Below are 27,894 nucleotides of genomic sequence, written 5' to 3'. Positions count from 1 at the left end.
TGGCCTTCCTCCCACAGGTGATGCAGTGACTCCTCCTGCAGGGTCCCCAGACGGTGGCCTTTGTAGCCTCGGTGTGCCCGCAGTGACCCAGTGCCAAGCCCAGTGAGGTCTTGGTGGGTGGCAGGGTCCACCTTCTCTGCTTGTCTTAACACTTCCTGTCTTCTGCCCGCAGGCAGGTATGAGGGAGTAAGCGACGCATCAATGGAGCTCAGAGACATGCGGGCCCTGGCAGAAGACTGAGGGGGGCTCTGACCTGCCAGTGTTGGCACGACTCGCCCCTTCTGCTGTGTCATCGGACCAGGAGAGCCTTGGGCGTGACAATGGTGACCCTGATTACCAAGCAACTGCAGAAGCAGAGTCTGGAGGACCGGTGCAGCCCTTTGCACCTCCACCTGGTAAGAGGCTGGCCTGGGCCCGCGGTGGGCGGGTACTGTGAATGCTTGCCACCCTAACACTTGTCTCCGTGTTCCTTCAGCCGGCGCCTGACCACCCATGTGCTGGAGTCTGCTTGGCGGCCTGTGGACTGACGCCAGGTAAGAGCTTGGGGTGGCGGTGCCCCTCTTCTCATGTGGGTAACTCATTGAGCCAGTAAGTAGGGGCTCATTGAAACATCTGGGTGCCATGTTGACCTTCAGTTTGCATGTGCCAAAGTGTCCGAAAATCCCAGGGGTGAGAAGAGGGGACAGGTGCATTGTGGGAGGAGGCCCCGGCAGCCGTGGGACAGAAGGCAGACCCTCAAACCCCGAGGATGAGGAGCAGTGGGACACGCAGGTCTGCAGAAGGACACGGAGATGGGAAGGGATTTTAAAATGGGGACCCAGAGGGGCAGCGGAGATGGGATGGCAGTGGTGAGATGTGTGGCTTATTAGGGGTACTAGAGAGACTGGCATTGTGGGGGACTTCACCAGAGCTTTGAGTGCTGTGTATGTTGTGTGAGGGCAGGACGGGGTCTGGAGAGAACGGGGAACTGGGAGTACTGGCGGGATGAGTCGAAACCTCCCCTGCTGTTGGTTTAGAACCAGTAAGGACAACGGCCATTGGATTGTCCTTCAGTTGGAGGAAGTTGCTGGTCATCCAAAAAAACTGTCAGAATAATGGGGGGGGTGATAAAGCCGCAGGTCGTCAGCATGGCAGTGTCAGTGCCAAGGGCATGAACAGGAGCCGCCCCGGAACTGGGCAACTGCAGCCACATGCCAACTTCACGTTTGGTCACAAAGTCTTTGCGTTCTGAGACCCTGGGGGTCCGCTTTTGGGTGACCTTGGCGTCTCCGTGGCTGCATGGCCAGGGTTTGTCCACCACTGGATTACACTGCCGGTGGGTCGCCGTGAGCGGGTCGCACAAGCTGGTGATTCTCGACCACTGGGTGTCTACCTACGTTGTCATTTGTGATTGGGTCACAGTGGGTCGTGGTGGGTGGTCCGAGTGATCTGCAGTGCCACGTGATATGCTGCCCTGTTTCTAAGTGGGCTCATCTCACCACGGGGGTCCACCGATTTGAGCTTGTCTCACCCAGGGGGTACGTTGCAGTTGCGGCCACTGGGTCATCGATAAACGTAAAAAGAAGAATCTGAAGCGTGGGACTTTGTGTGAGGGCCAAAGGCACCAACCTGAGGGTGTCCGCCAAGAGGCAAGGCACACCCGAGACCCTGGGAGATGATGAGCGACAGGCCTGGCTTTGGCCGTTTCTGGAGCGTCGCCACCCTGTTGTTTTCCTTACGGACCACCTCAACTGGGCATGGCGCTGCGCTGCTCCCCTCATTGGTGTGCAAGGCCACAGACGCCAGGCCTTCCGGAAGATGCTGATGGCCGCAGCACAAAGGAGGTCGTCGTCGGTGACTCGAGCAGCTTCTGTGCCGAGTTTCAGATGCCAGCCTGACTGAAGTGGCCCAGTGGCTTCTGATTTGTAGGCTTTTGAGAAGGGAGACTGTGCCCTCCGTAAGATGGGCACTGCTTATGATTGACATCATAGGTGGTAGACCAGGCAGGCAGGCAGGCCCGCCTCAGTAAGGCTGGTGGGTATGGGGTCCAGTTGGCAGGTGGAGGAACTGGATTTACTTCCTAGCTCAGCTCTGAAAGGACGGGCAGATTCCACAGATGAGCGGGTAGTTGGTGGTCCGAGTGCGTCTTGCTATGCACAGGGAGCCCCCGCCGCCGGAGTTCAGGTGTGAAATCGGATATTAACAGCTGAAGACCACCAGGCGTTACAGTAGGCTGCTAATTCTGCAGATACAGCGGATGTGGCGTGATGGGACACGCTGGCACCTTGAGTGCCAGGTAGGTGCCAGCAGCGCAGGTTTGTGATCTGAAATGGCCGACTTGGCAGGAGTGACCCCCCCGATGACGGGAGTGACACCAGAGCAGGTCTGCTTGTGGGCTCAGAGGTTCAAATGTCGGGAGAAATGAGAAAAAACGAGCAAAGGCACCAAATGGTGGTCCGCGTATGTTGTGAAGACAGAAAAAGGAAAGCCGTCACTAAAGGACAAGAGCCCCCCACCAGACTGGGCAAAGATGGCACCGGGGCCAGTTATGTGGCTGGTGAGCTGGAATGAGGTGGCCTCGGGTGACGTCTTATGCCATTAGCCCCCCCAATTCTGTAGAGGGAAGGAGTGGCATTAGTAGGTGGCCCTTGGGCTGGTATTCTAAGGCCCTGATGTCATCTCCCAAGCGCAGCTTTCGCCATAGCAGTCGGGCGTCACATTAAAATATTTGCTAAACATGTTGGTGGGCCCACTGAAATGCCACTTCGCGGGGGTCTTGGGAGTCGTTGCACTCGGAGCAGCTCAGACAACTGGGACCACCATAATCACAACAGCAGCAATTGTAGGCAAGGGTCCACAGCCATCCCAAAGTTGGAGTGGGGGGGTGCAGACCATAATAGACAGAGAAGAGGCTGGGGTGCCAGTCGGGTGACAGAACAAACAAAGCAAGGGGGCTTCAGTCAGCCGTATGTAAGAATAAAGAGGAGCGCGAGCCAGTTAGGCCAGTCTGGGAGCGGCTCGCTTTAATGGCGTTTGGCGCCAGGAGGGGCGGAGCCTTTTCGGGGCACTGTGGGCAGGGCTGAGGGTTATTGAGCAGCTTTTTGGTGCTGCGGACTAAAGAGAAGGCACTGTTGGCGTCGGCGCCCCCTCTCATCCCGGGGTGGCCACACTTGTGTGATGCCAACGTATGACCACCTGTCCTCCACAAGCAACGGGGTTTACAGATGTGAAACTGCATGACTAAGAGGGGGGCTGAGTGCCACGTTTTAAAGGGAAGTGTGTAAATGCTGGGGGGCTTACTCATTGGCACATTGAAGCCAACACATCGGTCAGAAGGCAGACCAGAAAGAGCGAAGAGTCCTGTGATCCCCGTTGGAGGCCTGGGGGTCTGTAGGCGGCTCGGATGGCGTTCAGCGGGTGAGGACGTTGCGTAAAGTGAGCCCTCCATCACACACTTGACTTGGGAGCTGGCACACGCAGGAAGGGCAGCCGAGAATCTGAACAAATGACGTGAAAACTTGCAGACTCTAAAATGTCTGTCCTTCCATCAAATTAAAATCTCGGACAAAAAAAGCAAAAACGGGAATCCAAAACGCAGACGATGAGCGGTGGCAACCACAACGTGCCAACGTCCACTCGCACCAATGCGGGCTGGATAGATGGGCATGATGGGCCTTGTGTGTCCGTGATGTCGGAGTCCTCTGCTCCACCGCTCCCCTTTTGAACGCCACAGTGCCACCGATTACGTAATGACCTCCTCCTCGCTCGGCAACGCAGGGCACCTCATGCCAGCCGCCCGGCTGTGGCTTTGTCTTATCAGAGGTGGAGCCGCCTGACCTCCGATAACCCGGCCGGCATGGAATCGCAGAGGGAGATTAGGCGGGGGGCCTCATGACCCACCCTGTGTGCCTACAGCTGACATGACGACTACCCCCGTCAAACAACATGCTGTTCTCTCCTGTCTGTGGGTCTGTCAGGCTGTGGTCACCTCTTATATCCTGGTATGGCCCCTGACTCAGCTTCGAGGGTGAGGCTGGCACAGAGCTGTTGTCTGTCCACTGACGTGTGATGCCCTGTCACCCCACCCACCCAGTCAACATTCAGGGCCTTCATGGGCGTCTTATTTGTGGGTCCTGTCACTTCTTAGTGGCGGCTCACATGATGGTGGCACCGCGGTGTGGCACACTCGGCCTCTGCCAACATATTTGCTGTCTTTTTTTGTGGAGACATGCAGGTAAAAATCTCATTGTGATGCCCACCTCCAAATATGAATTGGCATGTCCAGTGTGCAGGTGCAGCCCCTGCTGGGTCAATGGAGTCCCAGCACCCTTTAGTCGAATAAGTGGCCCAAGAAGAACAGACTGGCACTCATGGGCACAATCGAGCTTTGAAGTGGAGAAGCATCAGACTTTAGGCCGAATTGGCAACAATGGGGAAATTGGAGACGTGGCAAAGACATGAGTTGGCACTGAGCAGAGACAGCCACTTCCACCAGCACTAACTAAGTGGACAGCGATGTGTCCCAAATGTCACCTTAAACTGACGATCCTTCCGGAAACCCAGTTGACCCTACTTGGCATTGCCTCATTGGCCCTCTTTGCCCATACCACCCATTCGCTCGTCTGTAAGGGGATGTGGCAGCCAACAGGTGTAGCAGGGGATGCACAGGCCGAACATCAGCAAGGCAAGTGTGTCACACCGGCGGATGTGCCCACTGATATCAGGGCTCCAGAGAAATGGTGCCAATGTGGGTAGAGGCACATTGGATTAGGCACCACAGTGAAGGGGGCATTCAGCCAAACTGGTGAGAAATGCGACAGTTCAGGTACTCGGGGGACATTCAGACAGAGTGGCCCACTTAGCCCTGGGAGATGATGGAGCACCAAAGGGAGAGCTGAGTCGTGCCCACCAGAGGGGGCATGTAGGAGGGCTAAAGTAGTAGTGCCCCTTAGGAGTGGAGAAGGTGTTTAGGATGACCAGTGCAGTGCTCATCATGACAGGTAATGCCGGGAGCGGGGGGATTTGAGGATGTGCCCGTCGGTCTGGTACTATCCAGGAGGGGGTTTACACGGGGACCACAACATAGGGACTGGCAATGCCAGGGACAGAGGCTGTGTAGGTGGACTGGAGCAGCGCCCATTAAGCGTGATGCTGTCTCCCTGGTATAGTGGCGCCCCATTTTGGCAGCGTGTCAGTCTGGTCTCCCATCTGCTTTGCTGAAGCTTGGCACTGGTGCCCGCTGCTATTTTTGTTGTCCTGCACAGTTCGCTTTGTGACTTTTTTTTTCTTTTCTTCTGCCAGAGAGTGCCAGCTGGAAGGCTGGCAATGCCCCACCCAGTGGAAAACTTCACGAGGGTCCACGTCTGTCATCGACGGCCCTCTCCGAGTGCAGCCCTGGCCATGCCCTCCAGGAGGTCCACATGCCCAGTGTCCCAGCCGCGGATCTGTCTACCAGCCACGAGACCGCCAGCACTCCTCCTGCGCCCCCACCCAAGCGCCACTGCCGTTCTCTGTCTGTGCCTGAGGACTTGTCCCGCTGTAGGTCTACCTGGCGCCCAAGTGGCTCCAAAATCTGGACTCCGGTCAAGCGGCGATGCAACAGTGGAGGGGGCAGCGGGGGGATGTGCCCATTTGCAACTCAGCGGCCCGCCAGTCTGCGCCTCCAGAAAGTCACCAGCACCTCGCTGCACTCCATCAAGACCTGCAGCCCCACCTTCTTCAGCCTGGCGCTGTCGCCCGACTCCCCCGTGCCATGGACGTTCTCCCCGAGCAGCGGGTTTGGGGACTGCTGCTCCTCTGCCCTCCAGTGCCCGAGCGACTCGGATGCCAGTGGCTTCGCCTTTCCGCCTCCTTCTCGGCCTGCGCCCAGAGGCGCTTCTCACTGTCACCGGTGCACATGCACGAGGGACCCGTCTTCTTTGCCCCCTCTGCCAGCAGCACGCCCTCCTCCACGCCAGAGCCATGCCGCCGAGCGGCTGGCCTCCTGCCACGCAGCCACTCTCAACCTTGTGACCTGGACCACCGTAAGGTCGGCGTGAAGCGGCGCCATGACCACGGGGCACGATGGAGCCGGCCTGTGCTGGACTTCTTCAAGATGACTCAGGTGAGTGGGCTTGGGCTGTGTGTAGGTGTGGGGGTCTCGCCAGTCTGAATGGGCAAGCGGGCATCAGAGGGAGGACGGAAAGTGAGAGGGCAAATGTCGAGAATTGGGGCCAAAGTGGCAAAATAACTGGAATTGTGGTCTTGGAAAGCCCTGCGTGTGTCAGGTGCCCCTTTCCCATCATGCTGTGGCCTGACGTCACTTTGGAGGAGCTTGAGGATGTCTTGGAGCATTATGGGATACTTCACATTATGACAGAGCATCATGGGATACTCTGTGTCATTAAAGAGCATTGTAGCATTCTTCTAGAGCATTGTGGGATACTTCACATTACTGCAGGGCATGATGGGATACTTGGCGTCATTACAGAGCAGTTTCATAGAAGACCTTCTGCTTATAGGAGTACGTCACGTAGTAATGTGAAGTGTCCCATGATGCTCGGCAGTATGTTGCTCTCTGTGCCCCACCCATCTCTGGTGCTCCTCTGCAGTGCCTCCCTTTTCGCAGGTGGCTCTCCACTGGTGCCACCTGTTGCTGAACGTCTTTGGGCTGCTTGTTTTGCTAGAGCAGTGCCCATGGAGAGTGGCATGTCCTGGGCGTGCGGCTTGTCACAAACCTGGGGACGGTGGCCTAACGGGTGCTTTGTTTTGATTTGCAGACCCGGAAGTGTCCAGAAGGCGAAGTCCAGAGCGCCCCCAGGAAGTTGCTTCTGCCATTCGAGGAGCCGCCCGCCGGCCTGAGCTTTGGCACCCTGGGCGAGAGCGAGGCCGAGGCCGACTGGCCCATTTTTCAAAGGGACTGCACTGACCTGGACCTGAATCTGATCGAGGAAAACTAGCAGCTCTGCTGGCCGTCGGCAGTGACCACCGCTACTCAGGTCTCCCCACTCTGGGTGGGCCCCTTCGGCTCTCCCGAGCTGCACCCTGTGCCCCCCTCTGCTCGAGCCGGATGTCCCTGAGGGGCTCTGCAGGCACTGGTGGGCAGCCACGTCTTGGTTCTGTCTGGAGGGGCCTCTCCACCCATTCTGCTTCAAGGGTGGGGTGGGGGGGCTCACGGGTGAATTCCTGTAATCGGGGTCTCCTTGGAGATGCCAGGCCTGAACTCCGCCTCGCGCCGTTTTCTCATTTGTGCACTTTTGGGGGTGGGGGGGGAAGGGGGTGGCTGGATGGCCAAAAACACAAAGAAGGGGCCACGGCGCCAGGGCACAGTGCAGCGTACTGTACAGCACGGGTACGTCGTCTTTTTATTGTCTGTTTCGTGGTGGGCTCTGGCGCACGCGCGCTGGCGGCTCGGGTTCAAATTAAACTTTCTAGAGGTGAATTTTCCAAAACTCCTCTGGTGGCCGAAGGCTTTGCTTTGTTTTGAGCTATGAGTTCACCTCTGACCTTTGGGGGGGGGGGTGCTCCTCGAACCCAGGGTGTGACACCTGCAGGTATGGCGCACCCGGTGGCTTTAATGCATCGGCGCCAAACACGTTTAGGGAGGGGGAACGGGGTGAGGACAAAAATAATTAAAGTGCAGAATGAGGGGGTCCGCTAAACAAATGCACAGGGGAACGCGAGGCAAATCCTCGAAAAAAGACCTGGATACCCCAAGACGACGCCAGGCCGTAACCCACCCGAGTTACAGAAAAAGGCCAAAGGAGGCCTAAACCGGCCTAAAAGCGGGCGAAATACGCCAAACCCACCCGAGTCCTTCAGTAGACCCCGGGATGTAAAACTCCAGAAGGCCAGGACCCCAACTCTCGAGACCGGCCAAGGGCCTCCGCGCTGAAGACGGCCTAAGAATGAAAAGAAAGGGAGCCAAGATGGAGACGTCCGCCGCCTTCACCCGGTGGGGGTGGGCAACACTCGGAGACCTCGCCCTTCTTTGATGAAGACGCCCGCCTCGGCTGCCCTCCTTGGTCTTCATCTCTTTGATGAGGTTGTGTGTGGCTATTTGCTTATGGCGCCACCACCTGGACAATCTCACCCTTGTTGCTGTGCTCTCGGGTTTCTTCCCACATTGCAGATGCGATGCCAGCCTCCAAGAAGGGAGACAGCAGGGCTCGGCTAATTCTGTGCCAAGTGTGATAAAGAAATTCAAAGAGGACCCGAAAATAACAACCTAAGTAACCGCCAGCCCACCCGGAGAAGAGGGGCATCCCCCCAAAACGACTCTCAAATGTGGCGGCTGACCAATGCAAGGCACGCGACAGAACTGACTTGGATGTTCACAAAGCCTTCGGACCCCCGACTGCAGGACCCCGATGCCGGCAAGAACTTCTTCGTAGGAACAAATGACGGAGACACCGAGCCGAAGCAGAAACCTGGAGGAGAGGCTTGGTGGGCCGAGTGGTCTCCGCTCGTTGGTCGTATTTCTTGTGTTCTTCTCATCTTCAAGGCTCGTATCGCAGGTTCATTTGTTGAATTCCCGCTGGCCGATGCCCCCGTGGATCAATCGATGGCTGGCTGGCTTGTCCATTGGGATTGCTGTGTTAATCTGCCCATCATGGGACACACACTTAAATGGGTAGCCGGGGTCTCTTCACAGGTCATGCCCACCGAGCTCCTGCAACTGAAGAGCCAGTCAAGCCAAAGGAGATGTCCACCAGCTCTGGTGCCCAGTCAGCCTTGTACGGGCCATAGGGGGGCAACCAGACCAGTGAGTCCTTTGAGTGGGGAAAGAAAATGAAACTCCAGAGACAACCCACTGAGAGACCAGAAGGGGGTGCAAAACCAAGAGTAACTGGGAGCATGCTGCACTGTCCCCCCGCTGGACCAGACCCCATTAGTTTTGTATTGTGCCTTGCTATGGTGGTCATCATGTGTACGAAGGACAGTGACAGGCCTGCCACCATCTAGCGCCTCTCATGTCAGCATCTCTGTTAAGTGTGCTGCCTTCCCTATCTAGTTATCTGTTATATAGCGCCTTTCATATCCAGCAGCAAGTCAGTGTGGAGTGAAACTCGGACCACCCTGTCTGACCGCCACACAGCTGCAGGCAATCTCTGGTGCTTTGAGAAACACCGCGCGCCTTTCACATATCAAACTGTTCTGTAGCGCCTTTCATTTCTGTTGCTCCCTTGTATATAGCGCCTTTCATATCTCTACCTATCTCTCACACAGTGCCTTTCCCAAGTGTCTATTATATAGTGCCTTTCAGATCTATCGGTGCTTTTTATTTCTAGTGATCTGACTGATATAGCGCCTTTCATTTCTTCTTCTGTATGGGTCGTGCAGTGCCTCCCCACTCCTTGTGTTATATAGCGCCCCACATCTGTGTATTTATCCTCCGTGCAGTGCCTTTCATATGCGGTGGTGCAGCGCAGAGTCCAATTCAATTCTTCATTCCATGTAAAATGTTGCTGCTCTCTAGCAGGGTCTTCAGTGTCTTTGTCTGTCTGTCTGTCTGTCTTTATCCCCTACCCTGTCCCCTTTTCCTTTTGCTGTATTTCTCTCTCGGTGACACTCCAGCTGCGAGGACAGCACAGGACGGGACTCGCAGGGTTTGCACCAGTGGCACCGTTGTCTGCAGCCCAGTATCGTCACCACTGAGCACACACCGTGTCCCAACCCGATGACAGTCTGCCACTAGTGTCACGACTACCCAAAAGGACAAATCTGTCAAAATGCAGACTTGGCTTATTGTGGCATTTAGCTGCCCTCCCAACATATTCAAATGCCCCCCATGACGACATCCATCTAGTGCCATGGCCTGTGACGCAAGGTGTCACCCTAAACATTTCAGAAATGTCTACTGACATTTCACATTTATAGCCGTCCTTACAGCCAAAGAGCACAACACACTATCAAGAAGGATGAGTGCCAGTCCTGGAATAAAATGTGATGAGCCAAGCAATGCATGTGCAAAAATGTGTGAGAGTGGCACAGGTGGTGGGCACCTTACCTTATGTTGGTGCCAGCCCCAGGGGCTCATTTAGCAGGGCTTAGCCCACCCCCAATCCCCGGCGCTGTCAGTTGTGCTGTTTTCTGATGGACTTTTGGGACTTTCTCACACGATGCCCACCACCCTTTACCGTGGCGACGCCTCGTTCACTCCTCCAGTGCGTGCGCTTCAACACTTGGCCGCTAGGTGCCGCGAACTCCGAAGCGACGTGGGACGCAAAGCCCCAGAGGAGCTCCTCTCTCCCCGCCTCGGAAGGAACTCGTCGAGTAGCTCTCTGACCTTGTGAACCGAGGGCTTCCTCTTTCATGGCGAGCTGGAGAGAACGCTGCTGGCCGACTGCGAGCTGTCCCGCCCCGCACTTGGACTGCGCCCGGTAAGCCGTCCGGACGAAGCGCTAGGCCCGGGGAGCGTCAGCGGCGAAGGGAGGCCGTGATGAGCCGCGGCGACACACTCGCTTGCTCGGTCGCTCACGCACGCGCTCTCGGCCGGCCCTCTGCTCCGTTCCGCTCGTCGGCTCCCGTCTGTGCCAGTCGCGCGCGTTCCTCGGGCTTCGCTTTTCGCTTCACTTTTGGTGACCACTCGAGGGGTCCCTCAGTAACGGGGGGGCGAGCGACCCGCCGTCTCCCGGACGCCAGTTTTCGCTCTTTCCCCCGCTGGCTCTTTTCTCTTTCTTCTCTGTCGCCCCTCGGAGGCCGCGGCCTGCACCCTCCCCCACTCACCTGCGCTCATTTACCGCGGGGGTCTCCGCTGTCCTCCGCTCCTTCTGACCTCCTCGATCGGCCGTTGTTTACCCCCGGACTCGGATTGCCGCTGATTTCTCTTTGGACCCTCCACTTCCATGTCTGCTCGGCTTTCTCGTGTCTCCCAAACCCCCTCCACCCCCGTGTTGGCCCTTTGGTGCCCTCCGATCCCCCCGCCTTTGTCAGCTGCTGCCCTGTCATGCCATCTCCTGTCTGCCCCCAGATCTCCAGTCTTAGTCTCCCACTGATCCCCTGTGTTGGCCTGTCAGGTCCACCGTGGCGCGGAGTGTGTAAAGGGGCATCACGGGGACCCCCGAGGTGATTGGGGTGTGCCCGGCTGTGCCCTCGTTTTTACACTTTCTGTTCGGAGTGGTTTGCATGGTGGTCACCACCTACGTGCCATTTGAGGTTTTTATAAAGTGGAAGCGACAAAACGCTCCAAGTAAGCGTCTTTATGTGGTGCACTTCATGCCAAGGCGCTATATAAGATCACAGTTCTCCAGTGTTTGCTTACGGTGAGGGTGTGGACAGTTGAAGGGACCCCCATAGGGTCACACTGGCACTGCCCAGCCACCGTCTGATTTGTAGCCCCGGAGAGTTTTTTTTTTTTTTGTATAGCGCCTTTCCCCGAGTGCCTGCTCGGAGCTGCCCTCCATTCCCAGTTACTGAGCATGTGATGCCCTCCTTTAGATGGGGCGGGTGCTTTATTTCAAGACCCCAATGTGTCAAAACCCCCAGGAAACCAAAGTGAGTGACGTCAAGTGTAATCGCTGGCCTATGGAGGGAAACCGAAACTCACAAAGTTGACCTCTGGGTGGCCATAATGGACAAAGGCCCAATCCTGGAGACCCCTGCTGGTCATTCTACTGGGCCCTCCAACACGACCAGTAAATCTTCCACTATCTCAGGTGTCTTTCTGTGAGTAGGAGAACAGCTTGGCAGTCGAGGATTGGGCACAAGTGGGCACAGCAGGGCACCAAACAAAAATGGGAGGGGGGTGTGGTCAGTCAGAGTTCACATTTCTGGTGTTAGAACCAATGGCCCGCTCATGAGCTCCCTAATCGGGGTATGCCAGGCTAAGGTGACCGGGGGGCATCTCCTATACCAGCAGGCCGATCCCACCCCCGGCAGTTGAGCGCTGGACCACCGCTGTGGGCTAATTGACCCTTTAGCACCCTGACGTCTGCCTGCGGCTTTGTGTCTAATAAGTTGGGGTGGGTCATTCTGAGTAATCGGCTCTAAACGTAGCTGGACGGCAGTCGAGGACGGGGGTCATGCGCTCCGACTCTCTAGTTGGTGAACCCTGAATGAGGCCGACGCGTTGCGGTGGTCCGTCCTCCTCGGAGTAAAAGCACGTGTTTATTTCTCAGACTGCGTCTTACTCACAAATTATCGAAACACTGTAACGTTCTTGGAGTGAATGTGTGGCCAGCGTCGGAGGGGCTTTAGATGTGCCGAGTTAAAGTGACGTGGCGTCGTTACGGTTGGCATCGACTCCCCATCAAGTGCCTTGTCTGTTCTTTGTCGACCACCCTCTTTGAATTCCTGGACACAACAGGAGAAATGGCAGAGCCGGTGCCCTCTGTGTACCAGTTTGTGTTGCCCTGAGTGCCAGGGGTGCTGTAGTGAGTGATGCCCACGTGTGTCTGCGCATCACGAGATTGACTTGAGCACAAGAAAGGGGCAGTGGAAATGACATGTATGACCTGCAGCATGCGGGCATCAAGTCTGCTGGCCTGTCCTGTTGCACCTCCTATGTGAGAAGACATGAAGACGACCGTGGCACTTCTCGGGTAGAGCGGGCCGGGTGACAGGAGGCTGAAGCTGCGTTTCAAGTACGTTTGAAAGTCTATAAGGAAAGCTGAAGGTGTGCCAGCATGTGTTGTGCAGTTGAGCCCCATGGGGTGGGCTTTGTTTTGAGGTTTAGCTGGAGCCCCCCATGGGTACCAGTGCTTGTAGGTCAGAGATGTTTAGGCTGGCATTCTTTTAATGGCTGGCACTTTCATTGGTGTACCTTGTGACCTCTTGAGTGCCAGTCCTTATGTCCAGTGATGAAGCTGAGAGCGGGCACCTTGTCACCAGTGTTATCGACTTGTTTTCCAGTTCAGCCCCGATTAGAGGTTTTGTGAAAGTTTACGATCCTCGATGCCGCAGCTGAACGCCGTTGTCTTGAAGCCCCTCGGGTGAAGAGCAATGCGCCATTTTGGGTGGTGATCTAGAAATGCGAGTGTCATTGGAGTAAGCGGGCAGACCTCTCAACGGGGGTCCACAGTGTAACAACAAATCGGGGGGTCTGTTTCACTGGGGGGTTTCTACAGAGCGGCTTCTTCGTGAGCTGCCGGGTTGGTCTTCTCTTCACTGAGATGTCCTGCTTAAGAGAAATGCTAAAAAAACAAAAGCTCGGCCGTCGCCATCTGTGTACCCGCTGGATCGGTCGGCTCCGAGATGTTGATTCCGGATGTTTCCATTTTAACAAACCCTTTAAAGTGGTCTGCTCTGTCAGAGATGGGAATTACTGAAGAGTAGAATTCTGCTGTCACGATGTCATCGGGCTTTCGTGTTCCAAACGTGTTGCTGCTTTGTTGTTGTGTCATTTGTCCTGCCCTTAACTCATTCTTGGCACTTTGTCTCCGAGTCCCCACATCGTTGTCACTCGGCTTCTGGTTTTGGGGTTTTCAGGGTTTCGGAGCCCACTTTGTTTCTGCTGATGCCTGTGTGAGCAAATGCAGAATTTGAGAAGGCTGTGGGGCCGCGTCACGTTCTTCACCGCGCGCCGTGCGCTGTCACCTTCAAAGGCCAAGCGAGTGACACGGGCTCAGTGTTTGCATTGAATTGAGTGGGCCGCCATTTTGCTTGTTTCGCTGATTGCGTGTCGTTTTAATCGGGAGCCACGTGTGCCTCGTCCTTCAGCACTTTACAGCACGTGGAGAAGCCCCCCGCCTTGGGTCTGTCCTTTCTTGCTACATCTGTTGTTGGCGCTGCCAGTCCCCTCTCATATCCCACAGTCCTGTGTGCGAAACTGCCACCCTGATCTGTACACACGGACGTGCTCGTTACATTCGGAGAATAAATGCCAAGCCTCCATTCGTTTCAGGGGGTTGTGGGGGGCGTTAGTAAGAGCGGGTCATCGCGTTGTCCCCTCTGCTTACAAATGTGTCACACTGCACAGCTGATCGGATTGGTGACATTGTTTTGCTCTCAAGGCAGGCACAAATCTGTTTTTGAACGAACTCCATAATGGGATAAACGTGGTGCCAATGAGTGTGTGTGTGTGAGGGCAGTGCCCACCAGCGCAGTGGCAATAATGTCACTAAAATAAATTAAAGCTCAGATACACACAAAGTGCTCTTTAGTTGACCCCACAAACACAACTGCCGGAGTGTCACTGAGTTACCATGCAGCCCGTGACCCACCAGCCCCTCTCACACTCTCACTGTCACACTCACTCACACTCTACTCATTCAAACCAAAATCAAAGCTAAGCTGTCACTTCCTCCAAGTTAGGTTTTTCCCCGCCAATCCAGGTGAGTCCGTCAGCCCCCAGACGCCTGGCCAGGGCACCAGGAAGCTCTTTGTCACACGTGACCCCCAGTGAGTGTCACCCAGTCCACTCGCTGTCTGCTAAATCCTGCCATTGAAACGCACCAAGCCCGCTCAAATTCACGGAGTAACTGGTGCACACAGCAGCAAGCGGCACCCCAAAGCCATTCAGTCGGTAATCCCACCTATAAGAGGGGCTCGCAGTATAAAAACACTAACGGGAGAAAAGCAGAAAATCAAAAAGGCCGCAAAACGTTTTGGACCTGTCGAGGGCGGATGTCGTCCTGGGCGGCTTTTTAATTGAGCGCTGGCCGTGCTGCCTGCGTTTTGTGTTCTGTGACGTCCGGATGCAGGGGTCCTGATGTGTCTTGGTGTCTGACCGGTCACTCTGCTGTCCTTTATGTTGACGCTCCACAGGTGTCTCCAGGACACGTGACGTTAAGTCCCATCTGGTAGGCCTGTTGAGTCTTTGGTCCTTTTTGCACCTCCCTCTGCCAGTGAAACTTTGAAATTACAGGAGCGGTACATGAAGGGGGTACAAGAGAGGTGGGCCTCCGAGGTCCTGGAAACTCCGTTCATCCCGGTTAGTTTGAGCAAAATTCCAACCTAATACGAGCTGCCCGGAATTTGAAAAGGAGAAGATTTCACCCTGCAGGTCACCATCCAAAGTCCCATCGACGACGACATTTTATTTCATACAGCAGTGGAGCTCCAAGTGCTTCACAAGATGACAGAGAGAGTTCCAAGAACTCCAAATTAAGATTAGACAATAATATGAAAGAATAAGTGACAACGCTCAAGGCCAGGAGGACCGTGAAAACCCAGATGTGCAGGGGTTCATGCGGCGACGCCATCACGTGCCAGAGCTACTCCATTATTAGCTAGTGGTGTTACATCTTGAGAGCGTTGGCATCGAGGCGGCAACTGAATGTGACGTCCCCATCCCTGAGCAGCTCCACAGCCCACACGTCCTCCGCTGGCCAGGCCTTCGAATGTTTGGATACAATTGAGGGGACCAAAGGGTGGAATGGCAACGGAAACCTGAGCGGAAATAGAAAGGTGCCGTGACTCGAGCCGTGCCTGGGGTCCTGGGGTGGCTGTGACCGCGCGATTTCTTCTCCAGTCAGCCGGGCCGTCCCACTTGTGACAAACGATCCGTTTCGTATGTTACGTACTTCATGTGGTTTGTGGCGACAGGTGAGCAAAATCTGTAATCTTGGTGCCGAATGGGGCAGAAGGGCATGTGTGAGGACCAAACACTGGACAACACCAGACAGGAAGGACACCTCCCACCTCTCAAGTGTCCAGTTTAGGAGCACCACGTCCCCATTTTATAAACCGATCGAGAAGCAAACGGGATGCACTCGGACATGAAGGAGCTTTTGAACTTAAGAGCCGCCTCCTCTTGTCCTTCATTGGTCAGGAGTCCCGCTCATTCATTGGCTGGCCCTGCACTTCACGTCATATCGATGAGAGGCAGGCAGCGAGCGACGGCTTCAAACCAAAGATTAAAAGTTAAAGAAGACCGAGTGACGATCCCCATCTGTGGACTTGTGCGTATCTGAGGGGCTTCAGCAAGCAGGTGGTCCGTTCAGTCTGTCGCATGTTCTTCATTGGGAGGGGGGCCGGGGTTCCCATTCAGACTGAATTTTATTGGTCACACACAAGTGACCCACATGGTACAATGCAGTGGGTGGTGACCGAGCTCAGCCTCAAGAAGAAGGACCACAGGAAGACTGACCTTTATGGATGACCTTATCAGGCCCTTAAAATGCTCGTGGCGTCTGAGCGCGCTCTGTCTTCATTCATGACATCGCTTTCCAGAAATGGCTTATCGAACAATTGGTGTGTTTGGGACGTTCATACAAGTGGACGGATGGCTTGACAGGGCAGTGACGCGAGGTTTCCTTAAAGCCCCTTCTTAATTTGGATGCCCAGCGCTGGTCTCCATGGACGCCCATTCTGGCAGATTTGTTTTGACACCGAGCATCAGCTGACTGTTTGTTGGAAGCTGATTGGAAGTCGGAGACGCACTGGTGATGAAGCTGACCGATGCTAAGATGGCATCACCAGCCGGTTTGACGTTAAACTCCTCGACGTGGAGATTTGAAGCAGACTGCCGGCACGCTCGAGTCCACTGGCATGATGTGTGTGCCACTTGTCACCTACGTTGAAATATGCAATGTGACGGTGACATGAGAAGCACATGCAAGCCAGCCTTTCAAGACCCAGCCTGACGAGCCTGGCGTGACATTTGTGAGAGGCGCTGAAAAAGAAGCGAGCCCCTGTGGTACTGGGGGGGTAGCGGGGATCCCTCTAGTCATGTTGATGTGGTCATCACGTGTACAGACGGACGGCAGGGACATCGTTATGTAGTCACTCAAGGAGGGCTTAAAATGTAGAGAAGCCAAAAATCGGCCCACCTGGGGTCCTTCTCTTTCTGTGCCCCCATTACCTGCACCTTTGTGAAAATATATAGCGCCTTTCATGGCTGGCCAAACACAACTTGCAGTAGAGCATCCAGTCCTGAGCAGCAGGTGGGCAGTACAAGTGCGAGACCAGCGCCATGCAGACCATGGGAATAGGTGCCAGCCTAAAGGGGAGGCTGGCTTTTAGAGACCCTCAGAGACACGTGGTTGAGGGTGGGCACAGCAAGTGCATCCCATATTAATCGTTAAAGTGCTTGTTCTCCCTGTTATGTCGTGCCCTCCCTATCGCCCTCTCCTGGTGGGTGTATAGCGCCTTTCCTGTCTTTGTGTTCATTATAAGACTCCTTCCTTCCTTTCCTATTGTATAGCGCCTTTCTGTCTGTTCAGTGTGGTCTCCCTGTAGTGTATAGCGCCCTCTCTGCCTTTTATCGGTCCGCCATCTTGTACCCTTCACCACCTGTTCTAACTTATGTAGTGCCTTTCAGTTCTGTTTCTCCTTTGGTTCATGTCTGTGTGTCCTTTTCCGTTTCTCTCATATTGCGCCTTTCACACCTCTTAGTGGTGACAGTCGTACCCGCATTGTCCCTTGTAGTTCTCACTTTCACTCCTCGCGTCTCCAGTGGAGAGAATTCAGGTATTCCAGGGTGGGATGGTTGAGGATGTCCGTCAGCACAGTTTACAGCGGCAGTTTGACCCCCTGATGCCGGTGGGCACGGTGTGTTTAGGCTCGGCTTTTATTCAAGTGATAGGCAGCAGTTATGTAATGGCAGCGCTGGCACAGCTGCACGTTCTAATTTGGTCAGAAACGTCAAAGCAGAAATGGAAGAGACGCCACCGAGTACCCGGCATGCACCACAGCGAGGCCAAGTGACACTTGGCGTAAAGTTCAGAAGTGTCAGCTTTGACCGTCTTTGGAAGCTGATGAGTCTAAGGAGAGGAAACGGGGGGGCGGTGGGTTTACAGCATGTAGCCAACATCAGCACAGGATGTGGTGTGGTGCCAATGACAGAGTGCGACTGCCTGTCAGCACTTGTGTTCACTGTCATGGGCACCCTGGCATGCTAGATCTGCCATGTGCAACATCATAGGAAAGAAAGTGGGCAGCAAAATAGCTTTAGTGCATAGACAGGCCATTAACAAGGAAATGCTGCCCTGGCACACTGCCGGGCACCCGTTGAATGAGTGCCATCGGTCTGAGGAGAAGACCCTGGCTGTCCGTGCAGTGAAATTCATGTGACACAAGTTAACCAGCTTTTTAGACGTCCGCTGCCCACTGAACTGTCAAGAAGCCCCCGTGTTGTAAAGAGGTACACTCATTACGTCAAGCTGTCCCATATGCCACCCACAAAAACATGGAGGGCTTAATGGCCTCCAAAGAGGACTCCAAGAAAACCTGCCTTGAGAAACCAGAAGCCCACTGGGAGAAAATTCTGATGAAACTAAAGTGGAGCTCTCAGCAATGCGGCCCACCGGATAAATGGCCCCCGCTGCCCCATGTCACGTTGATACATGAATGGAAACCAGAAATCCAAGGGTTACCCGAGGGTCTGAGCTCAGGGGGAAAGAGCGGGCATGTGCCACTTGAGACATTAAAGAACAAACTGGAGAAACTGGGAGAGAAGCTTCTAGATGGTCACAAGGATTTGGTGAAGGGGGTCTTTCATCCTGCCCGCGTCACATTGTCCTTTTCTACAGGCCACTCGAGCAGACGTCTGTTTTAGTGTGTAGCTCTGGCCGTTCCGTTCAAATGAGCCATTTAGCATGACATACGTAAAATGCCAGGGTGCCAGTCATCCAAAGTCTCTGTACCCATGGCAGGTGTTGACCTTGGGTAGCCTTCTAGCTGTGGCATTGAATTGAACTGTCCAGTGAAACCAGGGTCAAGCTAAAGGGGGTGTCTGGTCTAAGAGGGGCATGGCACTGGCAGAAAGCAAAAGGGAGGAAATGGCCAGCATAATAAGCAACACCTTACTTGTAGACGTCCACCTGTACCAAGTGCGGGTACCCTGGGCAGTGATACAGCGTGAGTGGGTGCCCCCCTGTGCTCAGCCTGCCAAGGTTTTTAATAAAAGTTTATTTTTAAATTAAGTGAGCAGTTTGTCCGATCCCCAGGATTTCCTTCTCAGCTCTGATTTAGCCGTAGGGTGTGACGTCAGCCCGATGCCCGGTTTACTCCTTCTGTTAAGATTTAAAGGTGGTGCCCAGCGCTTGCCTCCTTGTTCAGGTCCCTGTCTGTGTGGGTTCTCTGTGTTTCTCCTCCTTCAGTCCGGTGATGTGACATTAGGCCGGCGTCCCTTTGTCGTCGTCGTCTCTCTTTCTCTTGTGCCCTCGCCAGTGCCAGTTATCGTTTTTTTTCTGGCCCCCAGGGGGTTCCAAGTGGGTCTGTCTGGCCTTATTGCCAGTGGGTGTTTGAAGACGATGGCTGATCCGGGCCCAGTCGAGAGCCAACATGAAGTTTAAGATGTGTGGGCACCAAACCAGTGCTGTGAAAAAGTGTTGGTCCTCTGCCTTTGTGAATTTGACACAACAAATGCCATCAGGCCTTTAGACAAAGTTAGAGAAAGGAAACCGGAGTGAAGGCCCACAGCAGTTTTAAACTGGCACATTCTTACGTCAAGGGACAAAGTTATCCAAAGTCTGTGTGAGAAAGTCATTGCCCCCCTAGTTTCAGTTCTTGGTTGCAGTAATCACAACTGAACACTTCTTCCACCACCTTGATGTCCTTCTTTGCTGTCATTTAGACACTTGGCTAGGTTGGTGGGCATCGGCTACTCGCGTCTGTTATGTGCTGCCCGGGGTTGATTTCTTTGTTCAGTCTGCTCGTCTCTTGTCTCGGCTCATGTAAGTGGTGCGTATTGTGGTGTTGTTAGGCACCGAGTCGTGCTGCCCCTTTAATTGTGCCAGTGCTTCATGTTTGTATTGGGGTGGTTCTCCAAGAGGAGGAGCCCCCATGATGTCACCCCTGCTGGCTCCTCCCCTGGCTAGGGCAGAGCGCTGTCATTGGAGGATTTGGATTTGCTGGTTTTCCTCTGACGGTGCATTGTGGGACTCGCCTACCTTCATTGTCTAAGTTCTAAAGTGTCTTGTGTATTAAGGTACACAAAACGTGTCTCTACGCAAGTGAGGTGATCTGATCTTTATGAGGAATTCTGGGAGGAAGGGGAAGGTCCAGGTGGTCTGACTCGAGAAGTGACGTCAGGGTGGGTGAGGTGTCAGAAGGGCGAGAGAGAGCGTTATTAGCCGGTGCCCCCTCATCTCTTGGTGGGAAATAATAATAATTCTTTGCATTTCTTTAACGCTTATTTTTCTCGCTACTCAAAGCGCTCAGCAGTTGCAGGTCAAGGGCCCAGCAGAGCAGAGTCCCTTTGGCATTTATGGGATTCGAACCAGCAACCTTCTGATTACCAGTGCAGATCCCTCGCCTCAGGGCCACCACTCTGTCACACTAAACTACGTCCTTAGGTTGCTCGCCAAACACACAGATTTTTATTTCTTTTCCAATGTTGTTTTTGTTAAATCTTCCATTTATAAAGATTCCGTGTTTTTATTCCTCAGTACCAGCTGGAGATTTTGTGATTCTCCCTCTTGTTAGGCTTTTTTCCCTCACGGACTAGGCCCAAAGCCTGCTGTTGGTAGTGGAGGACTGGCTCGTTTAGGGTGAGGCTGCTGCGGGTGAGCCAGCGAGGATCTTCTGGATTCAGGTCCCAGACGTCTGAGCCGTTCATTTGTAGATTTGCTGCTGGACCCAGTGGTCCTTCAGCTTCCGGTCCAGTACAGACGACTGGACGTTTTCCCTGAGAATGTTCTGGTAAAGTGGCTCCCTCAGTACTGTCGTCACACCAGCACCTCCGTGTTTGTCTGTAGGCCTGGCGTTCTTGCTGGCCGGTGCCAGACATTGGTGGGCCCTCCTTTGGACTCGTCTGGCTCAATTCACGATGTGCTTTCTCTTTGCTCTGACGTTCTTCTTGGATAGCAGATCTTCCCAGTTGAGGCTGAGAGGCCTGCAGTTCTTTGGGTGCGACTCGTTGAGCGAGGCAGGCCGTCTGTTCCAAGTGTTGTCTCTTTGTTGACCTTTTCCTGATGGTGAACTTTTTTTTTTTTAATTCCATTGATGGGAAGCAAATTTCCACGTCAAGGCCTGGCATGGACTGAAGAGCAGATGCTTGCAAGTCGTTGTAAAGGACGGAGGGGACATCTTGCCGTTGCCCTCTTGCCCGCATTCGGTGCCTCGCGTTTTGTCCTCCTTTGTACCCTGAGCAGGTGTTGTAAGGGGTGCAATAGTAAGAAAAGATGACAGTCCTACATTTCTTTGACTCCGTTTTACTTTGTTGATGTTTTGTGAGTTTTGCAGATTCTCCCCTTTTCGTTTGTTGCCATGACAACAAGAGATCCCTGCTGTGCTGCGGTCCTGTTCCCATGAAGCATTGCGCACTTGCTAGGGGCGTGGCTTACAGAGGTTGCACCGCATGACATCATCAGCGTGACGCTCTGAAAGTCTGTTGAGTCCGTCCGTTACTTTCTGACGCTTGCTGATTCCGTGTTGTTCTAGCGTTCACATTTCCTCACGTTTGATGGAGTTTTATTGTTCACCTCCTGGTCCGTCTGGTTTTTTGGGCTGCCCAGTTCCTACCCATTTACCCTGACGGTGCACTCCGGCGAGAGGCCCCTGAGCCGGCGTGTCAGTGAAGGAGGGCCTGGCAGGCAGAAGACCGCAGACGGCACAATGCCCAAAGTGAATGGCACTGACCTGCTCTCCCCGTTTGTCTCCACAGCCCAGCGATCCTGAGCACAGCCTAGGAGGAGGCGTCAGGCCCCGGCCGACCTTGTTTTTCTCCCCCTTGTTGGATTTGCGATTTGTCCTCAGTCAGCAATACTCGGACCACTCGGAGCATCGCCGGCGTCTGCCGCTCATCTTCGATGGCTCTCATGGACAAGCATAAAGTGAAGCGACAACGTCTGGACCGCATCTGTGAAGGTAGGTGGTGTCTGCCGTCTTCATCGTGCCCGTTCGAGTGTTAAGTGGCGTCATTTGTTAATTTGGGATTATCCAGGTAGCGTCTTTGTACGACTCGAGGAGCTTGTTGAGGGGCATGCGTGTTTGTGACGAATGGACGGACTGACGGGCGGGCGGACTGGCTGGTCTGAACTGGGACTGCTCAGAGAGGCCTTGACTGGCATCAGTCGGCATAAAGCGGGTGGTAGAGATCATGGGGGCTCTTAATTTTGCAATCCTTGACTGAGAAGCCCTGTATGTGGAATGCAGAAGAGGAAGATGAGACGGTGCTCGGCCAGTTTGGGTCAAGCCCCGCATGTGGTGGCGGCCATCTTGATCTCATCGTTTCACACAATAAAGACAGAGTAATAAAAACGGAAGTTATCGACGCTGTAACCGTGAAGATCCACAACCTGCTCAAATCTGAAACCGCAAATGTTTAGAACCAAGACAAAGACAGTAAAAGTGGAAAGGCCGCCGTACAAGAAAACGAAGAAATCATTCGGACGTAGACGAGAGTCGGAGAGAAGCCGACGAACAAACAGTCCTACGCCATTAAAAAGACGACGAGAGAGAATGTTAGAAACCTCAGGGACACCTTCGTTTGCTCCAAAGCGACTCACAAAAGAGCTCAACATCATGGAGTAGCTTTAGGCCTTCAGCTGACAGAAGTGAGAAGATGTCGTAACTCGTACATTTACAATCGATAAAGCAGTTCAAATTAAACAAGAATATCAAACATCACCGAGCAGACCAAAAGAGAAATCATCGAAAAGGAGGAGGAGGCGCCAAACGAACTGAACGAATATTTCACTCAAGTATTTGTAAAGGAAGAAACAAAAGAAATGCACAAGTGAAACCACACTTGGTCCACCGAGATTCTCGAATGGACGAGCCTGACGTGTTTCAAGCCCTCTGGTATCGAAAGAAACGAAGGACGTCACCTTCGAACCCTGATGAGGGGCACTGGGCAGTCACTGGAGAGACGCAGATGTGACGCCGACCTTCAAAGAGGAAGACTGAAGAGGACCAATCGGCAAAATGGCCGCAATAAAAAATACCGAAATGACGATAACGGCATCGAGAAGAGCTGGCGTGGGATTAGGAGAGGAAGGTCCTGCCAAACTGACCTTCTGGGTGTTTTTAAACAGGCAGCCATTAAACATTCTGGTGATCTGCCCTCATTAATGTAGCAAAATGTGCTGCTTGTGCCGAGGAGGAGGAGGAGGATGATGATGATGTCGTCACACCACAAGGGACCAGGAGAGACATGGGAGTCAAAAGGCAGAAAGATTGGAAAGCCTTGCGCCAAAACAGAAAGTGAAGTCCTCACACAGAGCCACAAACTTCTAAACGTCTGTCCTCCTTCCTTGTTTCATATCCGCAAACTCGGACAACTTGGAAGACCAAGAGACCGAACTTGACACGATTTGACAAAGTGCTTAACTCGGTCGCCATCGTCATTCCGTTACCAACTCCTTAGCTGCTTATACACCGACGTGGAAGAGGGTGCCTATGGGAAAATGTCTCATTATTTAAACTACCTCAAAACAAAAGAATTCAAAAGACGTAATAACAGAAATAAAAGAAAAAACGGGATTACATCTGCGATATTAACATAACAATGGAAATGAATACAAATTGTGACAATGACGGACCGGGCCAGGCTGGGCTCTCCCCTCGACTTTCTCGTATACTCAGATATGGGGACGGGAATTTGAGGAGTAAACCACAAGACAAGGAATCGATTTTTATATTAAAGAACCACCAGCACCAAACCAAATGAAATTCCTAATATATCGGACAATTATTATAAAAGTTGAACAAATCGGACTCTGCAGCTGCGTGAATAAAAGGTAAAGTGGACAGAAATTGACGTTCTGTACCTCATACTTGTACCTAAAATTTGGTTGACCGGAGTGAACGCCTCCTCAGGTTATCGTGTTGGCGTTTTTGATCTCGAATGTCTTTTGGGTGTAAAATGTCGAGATTCGTCAAAGTCTCAGAATGCAGTTTTTAGAGGATTCCAGTACTTTCCCTGAGCTTTGTATACGAGAGAGAGAAAAAAACGAAAAAAAAAAAGAATTCAGCTTCCCGGGAATTGCTGCAGGTCAGAAGTCCCCCAAGCGCATTCCCAGTGAGGCGGGCGTATCGCCTGAGGGGTGTGAAGGAGTCCCCAGCTGAGCCCTCCATGGCCAGCATTATTTGTAATGGCCGTCGGCCTCCCTTTCACTGGCACCTCCACAGCTTTGGGCCCTGAGGTTTCGTTGTTGCCCGGAGTCTTCATCAGGCCGACATCTTGGTTTGTGAGTACAGCAGACGCCTGATTATTTAAAATGACGTCTGTCACTGTCAAGCCTGCTTCACCTCGTCCAGTCGGCCGAGTGGCCCTGATCACCTTGTCCAGACTGATGACCGTCCACATATTTGTTTTCTTTAGGCCTGCTGATGCTTTGCTGGACTCGTATTATTTGTGCCAGTCCTTGTCCTTTTACTCCTCCCTAACACGCCATGTCACATCTTCACTTGAATTAATTAATTCATTGGCCCCCATGATGCCTTTCTCATAACACGCTAAATTCCTTAAAATCTTTCTATGTATTGCGGAGATGCCGTCTGAATCTTCAGCCACACTGGCCAGAGTCGCGCCTGAGAAATAAAAAGGCGGGAGGCGAGGGAATTGGCGCAGCTTTGTCATTTGTGTGTTGCTGTAAGAATAAATTCAGGGCTTAAAAACTCTTAAATACGTCCTCAATAACGACACGTCCCGCGTTAGTCTTCTGTAGACCGGTGACAATCGTGTCCTCCATTGGTACCCGGGCTTGAGTCAGAGGTGAAGCCCTGAGTGGCTGCTGATTGGTGCTGAGCAGAGCTTGGGAGGAAGAAGAAGAAGAAGAAGAAGAAGAGAATTTCCTGCCCATTGCTGACTTGGCCACGTGTGCGAATGTCCTTGATTTTATTGTGCAGACGTTAGCCACCCGGTGTGAGAAGTGACGAGAAACATCAGGCTGCAGTCGGGGCAGACCGGAGCACTTGAGACACTCTCTGTATGCAGTGAGACACACGACGACGTTCATTTATTTATCTGCCTTGTCATTTACTAAGTGCACTCGCTTTTAATGCCGTGTGTTGCTTTACTTAGAAAAATTGATTCAATTAATTTTTTCACACAAAAAAAGTTATGTCTGCCCGCGTATTGGGGACACAGGACCGTGAGGAGGGTCCTGTCCCGCCCACTTCTGGCGTCACGCTTCACCCCTCCCCTCGGCCTGCAGCCTCTCTCACGGATTAGCGTGAATAAATCGCTCCTGCAAGTGAACTCTGATTCTTAGTGCGAGGAGAGAAGTCGCAAAATCAACCGGAATGTTGAAGCAAATTCTAGAAAAAGAAAAGATCGAAACCTGTGAAGTAGTCCTGTCGTTCGCTAACTCAGCGGAGTTAAGGTTACGCGCGAGGCAGACGTGTGAGTGAGGAGGGGCCTGCAGCTCGATGAGTCGGATTCACGCTAATAGCGTCAGCTACGCAACTGAACTCCGATACTTCAAACGTTAACTCTTAAGAGTTAGTTAGTTACTTTACACTAGCCGCCCCCATGGCTTCACCTATGTAGTAGTGAAGCAGGACAAACTTTATAAATCAAACCGGTATCGCTAGCTAAGTGGAGGCAAGGTGCACCCCAACACGTGACGACAGGTAGAGCGACTCAGATGGAGGCTGGCACGTGAGTGAGTGAGTGAGTGAGTGAGGGTCCTGCCCACTTCCCCCTCCCTGCGACCCACAGCCTCTCTGTCTCAGATCTGCACAAATTTCACTTGCAGGAGCACTCTGGTACTCGGGCAGCACGAGGACGGACGTCACAGAATCAACCGGAATGTTCAAGCAAATTCTAGAAAACAACCCGATCTGAATCTGTTAAGTCACTCTCTCGTGAAAAGCAGACAGACAAACAGACAGACAGAATGCGCTGGGACCACGAAAGTTTTCAAACCGTTTCCTAGCGAGCACCTATGGGCCGAGGGTAACCGACATTTCAAGTCCCAAGTCCTCCTGGTTCAGGAGATTTCGTGAAAGGCACTATATAATAGATAGATAGAGATGTGTAAGGCACTATATAATAGATAGAGATGTGTAAGGCACTATATAATAGATAGAGATGTGTAAGGCACTATATAATAGATAGAATAGAGATGTGTAAGGCACTATATAATAGATAGAGATGTGTAAGGCACTATATAATAGATAGAATAGAGATGTGTAAGGCACTATATAATAGATAGATGGATAGAGATGTGTAAGGCACTATATAATAGATAGATAGATCCGGTCTATAAAACCAATAGCAGAAGGTTTGCTTCGGGTGCAGAACTGAGAGGCGTCGATAGTTTAGAATGCCCAGGCCTCTAATCTACCGATGCCACGGTGTCGAGAGCAGGAACTGAAGCTGACATAACTGACATGCAATATACAGGTAATATGGGGAGTCCGAGAGATGCCCCCGAGGCGGGGGGGGGGATTAGCTTAGGGCTTCAGGATGTCTCAGGTCGGGGGCCTCAGACCGTCTCGAGTGCAGCTGGACTCTCTTGGAAGTCCCAGGCGGGTAGTGGGGTGTCTTGTGTGGTTTGGGACTTTTCAGGGCGCTGTCCCCATCCCGCCTCATTGGGCTCTCCTGACTTTTAGGTTGGATTTGTGTAAGAACGACAAGGTCACTGCCCCTTGCTGCCTTGTCCAGCGTGTGAATGTGAAGAGCACATGAGGTGCATTAATCAAGTGCCAAGTCGTGCCCACTGTGTGGCCACCATAGTAATGCCAGCTCTGGCTGACCACGGTCTTTTCTTTTAATTAGTATTGCCGAGTGCAGGAGAGGTCGGTGTTTGCGTTTCAAATCCTAAGTCCAGTTGTCACCATCACCGCCACCATCGTTACCAACTGAGGAGAGCAGCATTCACATGTCGTGTGTCCAGTGTGTCTGTTAAGCCCATTATGGGTGCCATCTTTACTGTGAGGACAGTCCTTTTGTAACTTTGCTGTCTCGGCCAACAGGTACTGCGCCGTGGGCTACTCGAGGGTTTTGCTCGTGCCACACTGCCAGTCTCTCTCTCTCTCTCTTTTGATGGCGTTCTGCCCTCTTTCCAGTCGTTCGAATCCCTCAGAAGCCGTTGCTCATCGTCCAGACAGAGCAGGCTGGTTTGCTTTGTCCGTCGGGTCCTCTTTCATGTTCTCGAGGTTCTGTACAACACACATCACTCATGGCTGACGAACAACCAGCAAGGAAGATGTTTGTATTTCTGGTGTTTCAGTCTGAAAATGTGAGTTAGCGTGGATGGAACACGTCTGAAAGGCAAGTGGCATTTGTCAGCTGTCCCCGTGCGAGTGTGGACTGAAAACAACAACAACAACATTTATTTCTAGAGCACATTTTCATACAAACAGTAGCTCAAAGTGCTTTACATATTAAAGAATAGAAAAATGAAAGACATAATTATAAAACAAAATAAATCAACATTAATTAACATCGAATAAGAGTAAGGTTCAATGGCCAGGGGACAGAAAAAACAAAAACTCCAGACGGCTGGAGAAAAAATAAAATCTGTAGGGGTTCCAGACCATGAGACCACCCAGTCCCCTCTGGGCATTCTACCTAACATAAATGAAACAGTCCTCTTTGGATTTAGGGTTCTCACGGAAGGGCTTGATGATGATGATGGTCACATAGACTTCTTCCTTTTAATCCATCCATCATTGTTGGAGCATCATGAAGCTTTGAGTAGGTGGAGGTGGCGCAGGAAACTGGGAAAGTTCAAACCAAACCGACTGAAGGGGAGTCTTTATGAAAAGGTGGGTTGGAATTTAAAGACCTGGCGTGTGACGCAGTAGGGCAGGTGGGGACAGAGATGTCGTAGTGACGCAGTATTGTAATGTCACCGGGCGCTGGCTTCGGGTTGCTGCTGCTGGTGATGATGATGATGTCCCCTCTCATAACTTGACAGGTCTTTTTGGCCTCCTGATGTGTGTGTTCATCTGGGCTCCTGGTCCTCGCTCGAGACCTTTAAAGGCCGTGGACGTCGTCTGTCCTGCGCGGTTTGTCCGTCAGGTGCTCTTTAGCCCCCTCAGCAGGCGTCTTGACCAATGAGGAAGGTTTAGACTTTTCTAGTGTCTGACAAACTTAAAACTCTGAAAACGGACGTGGGTGGCAACCCCCCAAGAAAGAGAGGCTCAGCGCTGTGG

The 27,894-nt window shown here is 52.9% G+C and overlaps 3 protein-coding genes across 3 annotated transcripts in view; all 3 read left to right on the top strand.

Annotated features, from left to right (window-relative positions):
- LOC120542671 overlaps window positions 1-240 on the top strand; it is a 91,198-nt gene extending 90,958 nt beyond the window's left edge. The window contains exon 43 of the mRNA XM_039775276.1: window positions 177-240. Within this exon, the coding sequence (XP_039631210.1) occupies window positions 177-240 (64 nt within the window). The remainder of the gene's footprint in view (window positions 1-176) is intronic.
- fam53c (family with sequence similarity 53 member C) lies at window positions 149-7,426 on the top strand. The gene is given in 5 exon segments (XM_039774706.1): window positions 149-395; window positions 476-533; window positions 5,281-5,747; window positions 5,750-6,082; window positions 6,738-7,426. Coding segments are annotated over 5 exon segments (1,113 nt in total). The 5' UTR covers window positions 149-320; the 3' UTR covers window positions 6,918-7,426.
- Window positions 7,427-10,232: 2,806 nt separating this feature from the next.
- Window positions 10,233-27,894, top strand: part of LOC120542325 (C-terminal binding protein 1) — a 41,685-nt gene continuing 24,023 nt past the window's right edge. Inside the window, exons 1-2 of the mRNA XM_039774703.1 lie at window positions 10,233-10,340; window positions 21,449-21,651. Of these exons, the coding sequence (XP_039630637.1) occupies window positions 21,594-21,651 (58 nt within the window). The 5' untranslated portion in view covers window positions 10,233-10,340; window positions 21,449-21,593. The remainder of the gene's footprint in view (window positions 10,341-21,448; window positions 21,652-27,894) is intronic.

Source organism: Polypterus senegalus, chromosome 13 (assembly GCF_016835505.1).
Source record: "Polypterus senegalus isolate Bchr_013 chromosome 13, ASM1683550v1, whole genome shotgun sequence".
In the NCBI taxonomy this organism is placed as follows: Eukaryota; Metazoa; Chordata; class Cladistia; order Polypteriformes; family Polypteridae; genus Polypterus; species Polypterus senegalus.
The sequence above is the reverse complement of the archived record's forward strand: the minus strand, read 5'-3'. Positions and strand labels throughout refer to the sequence as shown.